Source organism: Panthera leo, chromosome C1, assembly GCF_018350215.1.
Source record: "Panthera leo isolate Ple1 chromosome C1, P.leo_Ple1_pat1.1, whole genome shotgun sequence".
Classification (NCBI taxonomy): domain Eukaryota; kingdom Metazoa; phylum Chordata; class Mammalia; order Carnivora; family Felidae; genus Panthera; species Panthera leo.
The window spans coordinates 209,624,439-209,640,634 of record NC_056686.1 but is presented as its reverse complement, the minus strand read 5'-3'; the positions used below and the strand labels follow the sequence as shown (position 1 = coordinate 209,640,634).

At 40.1% G+C, this 16,196-nt stretch overlaps 1 protein-coding gene across 1 annotated transcript in view; it reads left to right on the top strand.

Moving 5' to 3' along the window:
- Positions 1-16,196, top strand: part of LOC122226738 (SPHK1 interactor, AKAP domain containing) — a 160,283-nt gene that overhangs the window by 133,648 nt on the left and 10,439 nt on the right. Inside the window, exons 8-9 of the mRNA XM_042950391.1 lie at positions 13,372-13,548; positions 15,401-15,487. Coding sequence (XP_042806325.1) covers positions 13,372-13,548; positions 15,401-15,487 — 264 coding nt within the window. The remainder of the gene's footprint in view (positions 1-13,371; positions 13,549-15,400; positions 15,488-16,196) is intronic.

The window sequence follows — 16,196 nt, the reverse complement described above, 5'->3', positions numbered from 1 at the left end:
ACTATTTTTCCCCCCACCAGGGAAGCAGAAGGGATCCGTCTTCAGGTGCTGGGACCCCCTATGATTATGGCATCATTACAAGGTGTAGGTGATGGTGGTCAAGGTGCACCTATTTCCTTCTTAGCCTCTTAGTGCTGAGAACTTAACTTTCCTATTGAATAAAATCCTAGGAGAATTCAAGAGAAGGAAAGCATGAAAACCCACAAGCAAAAGAGTGTAAGTTAAGCGAAATGAAATACAGACCAAGTGGACCAAAACAAGTTCATATATATCAGTAATTCTCCAGCTCTAGACAATACTTACCAAGTCTTGTAGGAGTACCCTACCTCACTTTAGATCAAAGAGTTGAAGAAACAAAAGGGCCAATGTGTAATTCTTTAGAATTCCCTTAAGGTGAGATATACGAACATGGAAAAGTCTTATTTTAGCTTCGACGTGTCTGACTTTGAATCTTCTTCGCCATCGTCATAAACCAGCTGTGATTTTTAGCTGAAGAAAGTTACCTAGTGAGGAAACATTTGTGAACTAGTAGTTCAACAAGATGCATGGTTTCAGGCTCAAACCAAATAGTGATTGTCAATGAAGTTAAGTAACATTCATTATACATTGTTGAGTGAAAGGTCACGAACCTTAAGCTTAAAAGAGGTACAACCTGGGGACTTTCAAACTGTTTGGGAAGTATGTATGAGTAAGGCCTCCAACTGATTTAGGTTTGGATTCCATATAATGACTCAAGCACATATTCTCTCAACTCATGGTATGGATTTCTGATTTGGTTTTCCAAGAACAAAATAAACGAAACTGTAGAGCCATCATCCTTAGAAATTCAAGAGCTGAATCTGCTTCCAAAACATAAGGACGTCAAATATATTTTTCTTTGTGAAGCAATATGAAGAATTGTTATAGAACATGAACTCTACTGACTAACCTGGTAACAGTGTCACTTTGAGCAAGTTCCCTAATCTCTCTACGGCAGGTTAGGTGAGTAAGCTATAGGAATAAAGCTCTTAACTCAGTGCCTAACCCATTAGAAGTACTCAATAAACGTTCCCTTTATGGTTGTTGTTGTTCAGGGTTAGGGTGTATGATTGCCTTTATTTCAAGAGATTTTTTTTTTCCCACGAGAAACCTGTTGTGAACAGTGTGAACTTTTTGTTAAAACGGAATTACTATGATTTACAAGGGGGGAAATTCGTTCTATTTGGATCACATTTTCTAAGCTCAGGGTTGTTATTAGGGGATTTGATATGTCAAAATAGAGAACTGAACTCCCTGTGAAAGAGTTCCTACCTACACACAGAGCGAAGGACGTGACACAACACTTGATTCTGTCTGGTCATGGTGAGGTGTCATGTCCTAAAAATGTTTTTAGGCTACTTTCTGAAGGACATTTTCATAACTCTGCTAAAAATGTTACAAAGGCTCAACACACTGAAATGAAATTCACTTTCTTACTTTTTTATTTGAAAAACAGAGTAACAGTTTCGGAATTCATTATGGAAGCCATGTCCAAATGAAAATACTTGTTGGGTTTGAAGCTGTCACATTTGTCCAGATACCTGAATAGTCCTTCAGTCATAAAGAAAGTAAATAATTTGGGACAGCCCGATTCTTGATTTCTGGGAAAATGGTATCATACTGGTGAGCAGCGATGTCTTCTTAATTCAGCTGCCTCCTCTGAGGTTATTGAAGAGCAATGATCTAACTTTTCGATAATTTGGGATCACAAGGCAGAAACACCAAGCTAAGAATCCCGAGCCTTCACATGTTGCCTTCGTTGGCATAATCTGATGTTTTCAGGAATGTGTTTTGTGTTGTGTTTTTATTTACATTGGCTTCAAGAAAACAGTTATTCATCAACCAAGCATGTACATGCACATTCTGTGGCACACGCTGCCCTTGGAGCGAAACACACAGTAGAAAGTAGAGATTTAGTACCTGCTATCATGGGTCCTACACACCAGTGGGAGATACAGAAAACATGCATGGAAAGAACCGTTTGGCAAAAGATCATTACGGCGTGTTATGAGAGAAAAATAAAGAGAGTAATGTGACAGAGAGCATCTGGTTGGGTGAAGTGGTTACTTAAGACAGAATGTGGGCATTTGGATGAGACCTAGGGGAAGACGGAGCCAACCATGCGAAGAATTGAAGGGGAAGATGTGCATTTGCATTTCAAGCAGCACTGGTGTTCTAGCTAGTCTAAAAAAAATCCTCCCACAGACCACCTTAAAGTCCTAGATTAAATATGATAAATATCCTTTTGAATACAGGGCTGACCTTAACAGTGTTACCAATAATGATGACAATCTCAGAGGCAGAAAATGAAAGGATTTGGAAACAAAAGTCATAGACTAAAGTTAGGTCTGTGCTTGCTCTTACTAGTCTCCCTAATCTACCAGTTCATTTCCTAAAAGCTAGAGAAAACCAGGAAATAATACTGTGGGTCCATGAATGATGAAGACTTAGAAATGACACCAACCTTCATATCCAGAAGGGTTATGTCCTCAGAAAAGAAAGTACAAACTTAGGAAAAAAGTTCACTCACCAGAAAATGAGTTAAGAAGAAGATGTATCTTTTAGGGTTAGGGCTCTAGGTAGAAAGGGGAAAAATCCCCTAAGAATGTATAACCACAGATTCCCTAATGCATATTTGAGGTTCTAATTTACACTATCTCTGGTTCAGAAAACCCTAAGTTGCAAATGGCAAGATTTCATTCTTTTTGATTGCAGAGTAATACTCCATTGTGTGTGTGTGTGTGTGTGTGTGTGTGTGTGTGTGTGTGTGTATATATATATATATATATATATATATATATATCACATCTTCTTTCTCCATTCATCCATCGATGGACATTTGGGCTCTTTCCATACTTTGCTATTGGTGATAGTGCTGCTATAAACATGGGGGGTGTGGGTGTCCCTTCGAAACACCACACCTGTATCCCTCGGATAAATGCCTAGTAGTGCAATTGCTGGGTCGTAGGGTAGTTCTATTTTTAGTTTTTTGAGGAACCTCCATACTGTCTTCCAGAGTGGCTGCACCAGCTTGCATTCCCACCAACAATGCAAAAGAGATCCTCTTTCTCCGCATCCTCCCAAACATAAGGGAAAGGAAACAAAAATAATATAAAAACAGGGAAGGGGACAAAACAGAAGAGACTCATAAATATGGAGAACAAACTGAGGGTTATGGGAGGGGTTGTGGAGGGGGGATGGGATAAATGGGTAAGGGGCACTAAGGAATCTATTCCTGAAATCATTGTTGCACTATATGCTAACTAATTTGGATGTAAATTTAAAAAAATAAAAAATAAAATTTAAATAAATAAATATGATATAACAAACTTCTAAAAAGAAAGAAAGAAAGAAAAAAGAAAACCCTAAGTTAATAAATTACCTTAAAGCAATCTCAGGTTAATAACATGATGAGACCTTGGTGGAAGAAACAATAAATCCCTGGGTATTTTAGGCCAAGTCTCAAAGGACTTCAATAGATAAAGCCCCATTAAATAAGCATTCAAAAACTCAGATTACAAGATACACAAGGAATCAAAGCGCCGTAAACAAGACCTAGTACAAACATCAAATAGTAGCATTAACTCTAATAAGGATTTCAGATATTAGAATTATTAGATACAGACTATAAAATAAATATACCTTAAATATTTAAAGAGGTATATAAACCAAGAGAAAGCATAAACTACAATTAAAATAGATGAAGTAGACTTGAAAATTAGTCAAATACTAAAGGAAGACAAATATAATTACTGAAATTATAGCCTTTGTTATGAAAAATAATTACTTAAAAAATAAGGTCATTGGAATAAAGACTTCAATGGCATACTTGCAGAGAGAACTACAGTAAAAGTAAGTGTAAAACAACTTTCGTTTCCACCCACAATGGAGTAACTAAAGCTAAATTTACCCTGCTTCTGTAAACAACTAGAAAAATGGGCAAAATATATGAAGCAACTGTTGCTAGACATTGTACAATCAACAGCACTTTGAAAGTAGGGAAGGAAACATCGTGACCCCAGTAATTGCCCCAAATTTCTGCCTAGATTCCCTTTTTAGGCAATAGTGCAAAGAGGACAGCCTGAACAGAGCTCAGAAGGCACTCTCAGTTAAGGAGTCAGAGATTAGAGGATGCCACACAGAGAAAGAATTCCAGAAGTCTGTAGAGGGATCCCCTTGAGCCTGTTGGTGAATGCTAAACCCTGCATGTGTATGTGAAACCCCATGAAGCCAAAGACCTGTGAGCTGAAGAATCCCACAAGTTCACATGGGACTTGGAGAAGTTTATTTCCAACCAGCGGAGTAGAGAACCCATGTTAAACACATGCAGCATTTAGCAGAGACCCCCAAAAGTATCACACTATAGAATTAAGGCTAACTTACCCCTAAAAAATAAAAGCTAATCTAAACTTGTTCTAATAAAACTTGTAACTCAACATTGAAAAGGTCAAACTGAACTAAAACTAATTTAACCTAGAATGGGTCTAATGCTCTTTAGAGAAATACAACAAAATCCAGCACTCGACAGCATAAATTTACAGCATAAGATCCAATTTTAAAAAAATGTTTCACATACAAAGAAGCAGAAAAATGTCACCCATAACCCATAGGATAATCAGTCAACATAAATATATCCAGGAACTACAGAGGTAATGGGATTAACAGACAAGGACTTTAAATAGCTATTACAAACATGTTCTAATATTTAAAGGTACACGTGAATCTATAATTGGGTGAAAATTATAAATTCACAAATCAAGTAGTACAATGAATCTTAAGCAGGATAAACAAAAACCCACATCAAGCACATCATGACCAAATTATTAGAAACCAATGACAAAAAAATAGTCCTAAAAGTAGTTCAGAGGGAAAAACAACTTACATACTGAGGAACACAAAAATTGCAGGTTTCTCATCAGAAAAAAAGGAAATCTAAAAGATGAAGAATGACATCTTTCCTGTGCAGAAGGAAAAAAAAAAACTGCCACCTTAGTGTTCTTCACCTCACAAAAAATAAAGGCTATCCATGGATAAGAAGACTCAATATTGTCAAGATATCAGTTCTTCCTAACTTGATTTATAAATTTAATGTAACCCTATTCAGAATCCCAGCTCATCATTTTGTGGATATCAAGAAAATGATTCCAAAGTACATACAGACAGGCAAAATACCCAGAACAGTCAAGACAATATTTAAGAAGAAGAACAAAGTCAGGCTGCCATCACCTGGCTTCAAGACTTACTATGAAGCTGCGGTTATCAACACAGTGAAACATTGGCAAGAGAATAAACAAATGGATCAATGGAACAGAATAGAAATGCCAGAAATAGATACACACAAATATAGTTAACTGATTTTTGGTAAAGGATCAAAGGCAAAACAGTGTGAAAAGTAGAGTCTTTTCAACTCAATACTCACCTGCCAAAAAAGAGTCTAGAAACAAAACTTACACCCTTCACAAAAATTAACCCAAAATGGACCATGGATCTAAATGTAAAACTTAATAAAACTATGAAACTCCGAGACGATGACATAGGAGAACATTTAGGTGGCTTCGGGTTGGGCAACGACTTTTTAGATAGAATATCAAAGACGTGATTCATGAAAAAACTAAGTGATAAACTGGACTTCATTAAAATTAAAAACTTTGGCTGTGTGAAAGGTGCTTGTCAAGAGGACCAGAAGACAAGCTGAACACTGCGATAAAATATTCCCAAAGACATACTTGATAAAGGACTGTTATCCAAAATATATAAAACTCAATAATAAGAAAGCAAACGACTCGATTTTGAAAGTGGCCAAAAGACTTCAACAGACGCCTTATCAAAGAAGACATACAGAAGGCAAATAAGCATATGAAAAGATACTTAATATCATGTGTTATTAGGCAAATGTCAAATGAAAACAACCAATGTGTTGTTTGTGTCTCAAGCAACACAAAATGCTGAGAAAGATGTAGAACAACAAGGCTTCGTATTTATTTCTGGTAGGAATGCAAAAATGGCACAACGACTTTCAAAGACACTTTGGGAGCTTCTTACAAAAATGAGCATACACTTACCATATGATCCCACAGTCATGCCCCTTGGTATTCACCAAAAGGAGTTGAAAATTTATGTCTACACAAACACCCGCACATAAGATTTTACAGCAGCTTTACTTATAATTGACAAAACTTGGAAACAACCAAGATTTCCTTTAGCAGGTTAATGGATCAATAAGTTCTGGTACATCCAGACAATGGAAGGTTTATTCAGCACAAAAAATAAATGAGCTGTGAAGCCATGAGAAAACATGGAGGAAACTTAAATGCATAGTAAGTGAAAGAAGCCAATCTAAAAGGCTACACGTACTGTATGATTCCAACCCTCCGACATTCTGGGAAAAGGCAGTTAAAAAGCTCAGTGGTTGCCAGATGTTAGGAGGGAAGAAGGGATGACAAGATGGAATCCAGAGGGTTTTTAGAACAATAAAACCATTCTGTGTGATACTATAACAGTGGATACATGTCATTATACATTTGTCCAAACCCATAAAGTGTACAACACGGAAGTGAACCCACGTAAGCTATGGATTTGGGGTGATAATGATGCGTCAATAGAGGGTCATTGATCGTAACAAATGTATCATTCTGGTGCAAGACGTTGATAGTGGAGAAGGCTGTGGTGTGCAGGGGCTGGGCGCATGGGAACTCTCTGTTCTCTCCACTTAGTTTTACTGTGAGCCCAAAGCTTCTCTGAAAAAATAAAGCCTTTTTTTTTAGAATAAGGGCTAAAGAGTAACTTTTTATGCAAGCAAAATCTTAGAGAACATGTGCTAGGAGATCTATACAAAAGGAAATGCTAATGGAAGTCATTAGGCTTAAGAAAAACGATACCGATGGAAACTTGGACTACACAAATATGAAGTAGGTAGGTAAATATAAAACACCTTTTCTACTTTAAAGTTTCTTTAAAATATAATTACTTACCATGAAAAAAAATATTTTATGACACGTAGAACTAAAATATATGTCGGTTATGACACAAAGGGTGGGAGGGGGAAATGGAAATATACTTTCCTAAGAATCTTCCGTTCTGTGTGACTTTGTGTAATGTAATCTGAAGTTAGACTGTGATAAATTGGATGGATACTGTAAACCTTGGAATAACTACCAAAAACATAAAACAAAGAGCTATGTTAATAAACTAATAGTGGAGATAAAATGGAATGCTAAAAAGTGTTCAGTTAATCCCAGAGAAATGCAGGAGAAGAGAACAGAAACAAAGTACAGATGAGAGTAATAGAAAACAATGATCAAGATGATATATTTAAACCTAGTCAGGGGCACCTGGGTGGCTCAGTCGGTTGAGTGTCCGACTTTGGCTCAGGTCATGGTCTCGCAGTTTGTGAGTTCAAGCCCCGCGTCAGGCTCTGTGCTGACAGCTCAGAGCCTGGAGCCTGCTTCAGATTCTCTGTCTCCCTGTCTCTCTGTCTCTCCCCCCACTCACACTCTATTTCTCTCTGTCTCTCAAAAATGAATAAACGTTAAAAAAATAAAATAAGCCCAGTCATATTGATAATTGCATTAATTCTCAATGGTCTAAATACTTCCATTAAAAAGACATTTCCTCAGACTGAATATAAAAGTGAAACCCTACTATAACTGTCTGTAAGAAATGTATTTCAAACATAAAGACATAAATAGGTAATAAGTAAAAGAATGGTAAAAGAAATATAAGAAATATGAAGTAGGCATATTAATAGCAGACTGGGTAGACTTCAGGACAAGAAATTTTATCAGGGATAAAGAAGGGTATTTTATAATGATAGAGAGCCCAATCCATCAAGAAGATGGTAATTATAAATATGTAATCACCTAAATAACAAAAATGCAAACTACATGAAACAAAATCTGATAGAGCTGGAGGGTGAAATAGACAAATCTACAATCAGGATTGGAAATCTCACAACCTTCTCTCAGGAACTGATACAATAGTAGACATACAATCGATAACGATATTCAAGATTTGAACAACCTTCTCTATCAAGTTGACCTAATTAACACTTATTAAACACTCCAACAACAGCAGAATACACTTTTTGTTTTTTAATTTACATCCAAATGAGTTAGCATGTAGTGCAACAATGATTTCAGGAGTAGATTCCTTAATGCCCCTTACCCATTTAGCCCATCCCCCCTCCCACAACTCCTCCAGGAACCTTCTGTTTGTTCTCCATATTTAAGAGTCTCTTCTGTTTTGTCCCCCTCCCTGTTTTTATATTATTTTTCCTTCCCTTCCCTTATGTTCATCTGTTCTGAGAATGCACTTTTTTTTTCCAAGTGTACTTGAAACAACCTGAGTGGACCACGAAGCCATAAAATAACTCCTAGGGACCCCTGAATGGCTCTGTCGGTTAGGTGTCCGACTTCGGCTCAGGTCATGATCTCATAGTTCATGAGTTCAAGCCTCATATCAGGGACTGTGCTGACAGCTCAGAGCCTGGAACCTGCTTCAGATTCTCTGTCTCCCTCTCTCTCTGCCCTTCCGCCGCTCATGCTTTGTCTCTCTCTGTCTCTGAAAAATAAATAAATGTTAAAAAAAATTTTTTTAAAGTCTTAATAAATTGTTTTAAAATGGAAGAACTACATAGACTTTTCTGCAGTCAGTATACTGTTTTGAATATTACAGGGTATGTTCTGTGATCACAGTGAAATTAAATAAAATCAATAACAAAAAAATAAATCTAGGAAATCCCCCCCAAATATTTGGAAATTATCAACACACTTCTAAATTATCCATTGGTTTAAAGACTGGTGACTAAGGACATTTTTATGCTTTAAAGTTAAAATGAAATATTTAAAATGTAGATGCTTAATTGTCATGATTTCCCCCTTCAATGAACTTTTTATAACTAAACAATGACATGACCCATTGGAAAGAGAGCTTGTAAATGTAGTTCCATGCTTATTGTTGCCTTCTACCTATGGCAAGTGATTTCTATTTTCTATTTACAGTGATGACTCAAAATTTCTTTTTAAAATAAACATTTAGGTTTAAAATAAACATTTTAGATTACATAAACTGGTTGCTTACAATTTTTATCATTAATATAATACAGGGGGGAATGCAGGCGTGGCAAAATTCGTGCACGACAGTACAATCAGATATGACAGTAGTTCACTAGTAAATTTTTTTTATTATTTTTAAAAAAAAATTTTTTTAACGTTTATTTATTTTTGAGACAGAGAGAGACAGAGCATGAACGGGGGAGGGTCAGAGAGAGAGGGAGACACAGAATCTGAAACAGGCTCCAGGCTCTGAGCCATCAGCCCAGAGCCCGACGTGGGGCTCGAACTCACATACCGCGAGATCGTGACCTGAGCCGAAGTCGGACGCTTAACCGACTGGGCAACCCAGGCGCCCCAGTTCACTAGTAAATTAAGCTGGAGGAACATTCAGCTCGATGATTTCTGAGGTTCTTGCTAACTCAGAAATTCTACAGTTGAATTTGATAGCATATTACAACCGGTCCTCTAAAGCTCTATGTGTGAATATAAAATCAGTAGTGGGGGAAAGGCCATATACATACATCTGCATAACACATCTGTGCATTATTCACAAATAAATGAGCCAAGCTGTATATTCCTCTCAAAAGAAAATGAAAACCGGTGTTTTAGATAATCATTACTCATTTCGACTTCCCAGTTATGTGACACAGAATATAAGATTTACTGTAAATAGAGCATAAAATTAGATAAAATAAAATATGCTGACGGACTCATTTTTAACCTGGAATGTTCAATGTCAATCACTGAGATTTAGCTTCTGCTTTAGTAAGAAATATCCTGGAATGAATTCTTCTAATAATGCAAGGTCCTAACTTAGTAAACAGTTAGTTTCGGAAGTTTCATGTTAAATGAGCAAACAGATGGTTTTAGAAGCGTCTGCTTTGTGCTCAGTACTTGGCTTATTTACCCCCCTTTTTGGGGAATAGTTAGCTTCAATAGACTTTTCTTTCATTTGAATTTAATTAAATTCATCAAATGTCTTTTGGGTGCAGCCACTGTCTCACTTTCTCCCTGTTCAGTTTGGAAAAATCTCGACATGTTAGAAAGGAAAACCTTTTTGCAGCAACCGTGAGTAGCACAGCATGCGAGAAAGAGCCACACCTTAAGGCTGTACCTATCCAGAAGGCTGTGGGGAGGAATCTTAGAGGCAAGGATCCAGCACTTTTGTGACATTTTCTAGGTCACAAGTTCACACATCAGCTAAGGAGATTTTTAATTAAACCCCAGAATTTATATTTTGAAATCCTACTCTCTATACCAGAACTCTTTTTTAAGAAATTCAAATGCATCCATTTTTGGAGAAAGGATAATGGTACGAATCCTGAGATTGAAGAGAACTACCTAGGCTTTTCTGCGGCCCAGGATACTGTTTTGAATGAAAGGGACGAAGTGTCTTGGGTTGCATCTCCTGGGAACAGACCTTAAGAGGGGGAGTTTCGGGCAGATGATCTGTTAGGGAGTGCCCTCCAGAGATAGGTGTGCATACACCTAGGGGAGGTAGGAAAGGTAAGATTGTACAGAGAGAAGATGCCCCCAAATGTGTTTGCAACGGACGCTTCAGCACGTCCTGCGGGAAATGCCGCAGGTGGAAGGATCCGTCTCTCTGGTGCCAGGGGAGACAACGAGAGGCCTTTTGTGTCATTGTATCAGCTGGTTGTTTGGATGTTCGCTGAGGGAGGGTACAACCTTGGCAAGGTAATTGTCCGCCCCGTGGTAATTCCCAGTGTGCTGGCAACAGCCAGTATTGTCTACAGTCAGCGTGCAATGGCCTAGAAAAGCATTCCGTATCCATGACACCAGCTGTATTCCTCCTTATCACCTGAGAGATACACTCTTGCTTTTTGCCTGCAGTCTGTTGGTGTCCTTGTCTCCTGTGCTATTAGGTTTTGACGACTCTACGTAGTGTCAGGAGAAGGGTTCCGGGAGCATGTTCACAATTCTGTACATTTGGCTTTCTGAGCAAAGAGCACTGGCAATCAAAGAACGATTGGATGGTAACCCTAAAGACAGAGACTTCTAGAGAGATCCAGAGATTTATATTTCTGGAGCTATTTGTTTACAGTCCAGGGTGGTGAAGTAGAGACCGTTTCGTCCTCTCTGCAGAGAACGTTTGGATTTGTTTATAAGTGATCTCTCTCTCTCCCTCTCTCTGTCTTTGTCTCTCTCTCTCTCCCCTTCTCTTTCTCCCTCCCTCTCTCCCTCTCGCTCTTTCTGTTTCACTTCCTCTCTCTCCCTGGTGAAGAGGAGGGGCAAATGTGTCAACAGCAGTTCCTGTATGAACTCCAAGCTTCATAATTTCGAGGTTTCCCTCCTGTGTTGCAAGCCTCACTACATGATTCTCCAGCATTGTTTTGTTTTTAGATTCCACATAAAAGTAAAGTCATATAATATTTGTCTTTCTCTGACTTATTTCACTCAACATAATACCATCTAGTTCCATCCATGTTATCACAAATGGCAAGATTTTGTTCTTTTTATGACCAAGTAATATTCCGTTGTATATATTTACTACATATTCTTTATTCGTCTCTTGCTGGACATTTATGTTGTTTTCATATCTCGGCTATTGTAAGTAGTGCTACGATAAACATAGGGGCGCATTGGTCTTTTCAAATTAGTGTTTTCGGTTTGGGGGGATAAATTCTTAAAAGGGGAATTGCTGGATCGTATGGTTGAAAGTGGAGAGAAATGGTTGGGGCTCAATTGTTAGGAAGCTAGTACGATACAGTCCGGACGAGGAGGAACGGAACAAAGCCCACGAGTCTCAAAACGTGAGGTCTAATGTCTGGCACCCACTCTTTTTGCAACCTTGGACAAGTCATTTAACCTCACTGGGCTTCTGCATCCCAATCTACAGCGAATCTATGAGGTTCCTTCCAAATCTAAATTCTAACAATTCAGAACGACCTAAACTAAGATAATTTCATGAGCATAGAGAAGGCAAGATCAATGGAAATAGAAGCACATGGGAAGGGGATAGGAGGGCAATTAGCATTTGTTTTAGATATGTTGATTTCAAAATATTAATGAGACAGATTGGATGTTTCCAGGAGACCGGCTGAAAAAAAAGAGCCCCCAGAAGCAGGAAGAGGGGCCCTGGCCGGAGTTCAAGTTCAGAAGCTATTTTCAGAGGCAGGAGAGAGAGTAGAGGAAATTGTTCAGGACAGACTGGAAAGGAGGGCAGTGAATCCATCATGGCTGTGATGGTGGCACTGAAAGGAAACCCAGGGAACCAGGCTCCGGGCAAGGTGTGACCAGAGAGGCAGAAAGTCATGGGAGGCCGGGAAGGAAAGGCTGTAAGGAGAAAAGCCTGTCAGATCAAGGGTTAAGGCTTTAGAGAGCTACCTGACCTAAAAAAGCACCCAGAAAGGCAATACTGATACACATCAGAGGTTTCAAAGGGAGAGGATGGTACAGAAAGGGAAGCCGCAACACCCAGTGCTCATCCCAACAGGTGCCCTCCTCATCTGACAATAAATTTCATATTAAAAAAAAAATAATAAAAGCTTTAAAAAAAGAGGGGAAAGAAAGGTAAGCTACAAATGCAAAATGTGTTCAGAGGCATTTAGAGACAAACCGACTTGGTAAACCTCCAGAACCGGGTGGGTGTCTTTCTCCCAGCATGCTCCACTTGCCACTTGCATTAAAATCACCTGCGGGATGCCTGGGTGGCTCAGTCGGTTAAGCCTCCGACTTCAGCTCAGGTCACGATCTCACGGTCCGTGAGTTCGAGCCCCGCGTCGGGCTCTGGGCTGATGATGGCCCAGAGCCTGGAGCCTGCTTCCGATTCTGTGTCTCCCTCTCTCTCTGACCCTCCCCCGTTCATGCTCTGTCTCTCTCTGTCGCAAAAATAAATAAACGTTAAAAAAATAAATAAAAAAAAAAAATCACCTGCAGTGGTTGTTTAAAATGCAGGTTTCCTGCTCTCCTGGCAGAACCATTGGATCATAATCTCCGGGAGACGATGCTCTGGGTATCTTCATTTTAGATGCTAGCGTCCCTCCTTTATTCTTCTGTAGGTAGCCCGGGGGGTTTCGACATGCTTTTGAAATGATTGGAGGGAGTCAGTAGAAGGAGATGAAATAAAGAGATGGGACAACTGAAGGAGTAATCTCGAAAAGGCAAAATGGGACGGAGAGTGCCAGGAGAAGGGTCAGCCTAAAAGAAAGACTGCGCTTGTCTGCAACGGTATCTTCCTCACTGTGGCAGAGACTCGCGCCCGCTGAGCAGTCAGCAAGGTCTTCGTGAACAGCTCTGTCTTGCGCCTCCGCTCTTGGTAATGATGCTTTGCCATCTACAGTGCCGGCCTTGATGCAGCAGAGGCGGAGGTGTCCGCAGAAGGCAGAGCCCCCGATGAGTTTCCCAACCTTCCCAGCAGCGGTGGGGAGAGCACGGACAGCTGGTCCCAGCTCACCAACGAGGAGGACAATCCACATGATACCAGTAGCTTTCTTCAGCTCAGCGAGCGATCCATGAGGTACCTGCTCTTGACTTGACTTCCCAGGGAAACAGGTCTCAACACAGATACTAGAAATGCTTCCTAAATGGTTCTCTGCAAAGGGTCCCTAACAGGGCAAGAGAGAAAGCTCCCCGCTAGATCAAGGTGCCTGCCTGTCATGTTTTGGGCCAAGAGGTTTCTTAATATCCAGTTGTGCCTTTAATTACCTTGGCCAAGGTTAAGAGTCAGCTGTGTTTCTTTCTCTGCCAAGTGCCAGCTAGTGCAGTCAATGATAACGACTGAGAATTTTTAAATAAGGGCTGCTGTTACACCTGGTGTGTTTGATACTTTCTCTCTGGTTCATTTGTATTTCAGATGCAACCCAGACTGGGTTTACATGAGGCAAGTGTGTCCACATTGTGTTGTGTTGTTTGGCCTAATTGTTTCTCTGCCTTTCTCTCCCCTGACCTCTGTATTGTTGTTCTGGGAAAGCAAGAGAGGAGTTAATGAAAGATCAGATTTGGAAAGACCCAAGCCCATCAAGAGACATAAACCGAACACTATCCCTCCGTGAGGTAGAAACGGAAAGAATCTCCACATTTCTGCCCTAAGTCTTATTTGACACTGGCCCAGTTCCACAGACTTTCCAGAAAGGCCAACGGGCAAATGGGACTCAGATGCATCTGGGTGTAATGGCTCCTTGGCAGCCTTATTTCTGGAAGTTCGGTCTGCTTAGACCCAGGAAATCTTAACATTGTCACACACTTCGTCTAAAATCCCCCCAAACTGGTGGGAAATATTACAATATAGAGATAGAGAGGAAAGAGAATTTCAACGTCTGGTCTTAGCAGAAGTTTACGGGTTAATTACCTTGAGCGACGTGTTTGAGTCGTCAGATTTCCGTCAGTGAATATATCTGATGCCCCACACGAAACCCAAAGCCGGAATTTGAAACTGGAGGAGTCTAGTGTGTTAGTCACGGTCCTCCCGAGGGAAGACTGCCCCATTATATGACACACCAGCACTCAGCCTTTGAAAAGCTGACTTGGAAGAGATGTCACTGGGAAATAGTGGGAGTATGAGGAAACTCGGTGAGCTTGCTAAAATTGGATGCATTCCATTTTGCAAGTACAGATACAGCCTAAAAAAAATTGGCTCAAGTCAACTGTGTTTCAGCAAATAAATTCCAAGCTAGTAACTAGACCATATGTTGATTGTGTAACCCATGAAAATGATACATCAGCCCTCCTACTCCTCCATACATAAGGTATCAGGTATTGCTTCCCAACGATTTTACAACAAGGGAGCTGATTAAACTTTGGCATTGCCCAATTTCGTATTTGTAAGTTCTGCAGTGCGATAGTTAAACAATGATCCAGGCGCATATTCTGTGGAACGCCCCTCAGAAAAATCCCGTGACAGGCAAAGGGAGAACGCGTGTCCCCTGGTTTCTGTCAGAAGTCAACAAGCAGGCAGATGAACATTCTGGTAGCTTCCCCAGCCAGCATTCTCAGAAGTATCTTGGTCTCCATGGGAACACCGAGGAGTCTCTTGCTGCCAGATAAACATCCTCACTACACCTAGAATGAGGAAAATAAAAGTCATGCAGATTGTCACCCACTAGGTGTAGCCCATCAGGCATGACACCACTACAGAAATTCGAAAATGATGATGACGATGACAATGATGATGACTGGCTTGGGCCAAAAATGTCTTTTGTGCCGTTTCCCCCTAATCTGTCCAGAAAAAAATCTTAATGTAGGGGTCCCCCAACAATATTCTCCCGGGGACCAAAGAAGGACCTCTTAGAAAAAAATGGCGGAACGTCAGTGTCGGCGGTGTGGCCAGGTGGTGGAGACAGGCATTAATATGTAAACTTTTGCTTTGTCAGCAATGGCAACAGTAGTGCCACTAGCAGTCTTGGCACTGTGGACCTGGACATTTATCAGGAAAGCATGCCATCTTCTCCCATGATTAAGTAAGTAGCCACCGAGATGCAGTGATTGTGAGACCGCTACCCTAACTCCATCTGGCAATCCATTTTGGTCATTGAGATCGTGCCCAACCACTGAATCATCATGTCCACGCTGCTGTGGTTCCATGTCACTGGAGCAAGAACTAGGGCCTAGAATAGTCCTACCCTACCACCACTGGTAGGCCCACCACGGGTCCTACCCTACCCTACCACTGTCTTCTGGATTTCAAATCTGCCCCCTCTGATACAATCATTTCACAAAAAGCTTATCCGTACAATCAGAAAGAGATGTCATTTTACTTCATTGGACACAGAGAAGCAGAAATCCTTTTAGATCATACCATGCCAACCAACAGAGACTATTGTTCAATAGAATGTAATGTGAATGGCTTTTCCTTTACTCGTAGAAACCTGGGATAATCACTACTAAATGGGTCGAATACCAAGCGGTGCTACAATGGAGACAGGTCATTGCCGTGCAGTGACTCTGCTCCCCACGACCTTGAGACCCTTCTAAAAGGTCTAAAAGACCAAGGGAAAATAGCACTTAGAGAAGCACATGTGTAACGTAAATTACAGTGCCGAAAAGGAGGACAATGCGAGGTCAGGACCGCATCCAGAATTTGTGATTATTCTGGAAAAGTAAATGAATTGAAATCTATTTTTGACCATTATGACTTAGCTTACTATTTGGAGTTTTCTGAAATCTGAG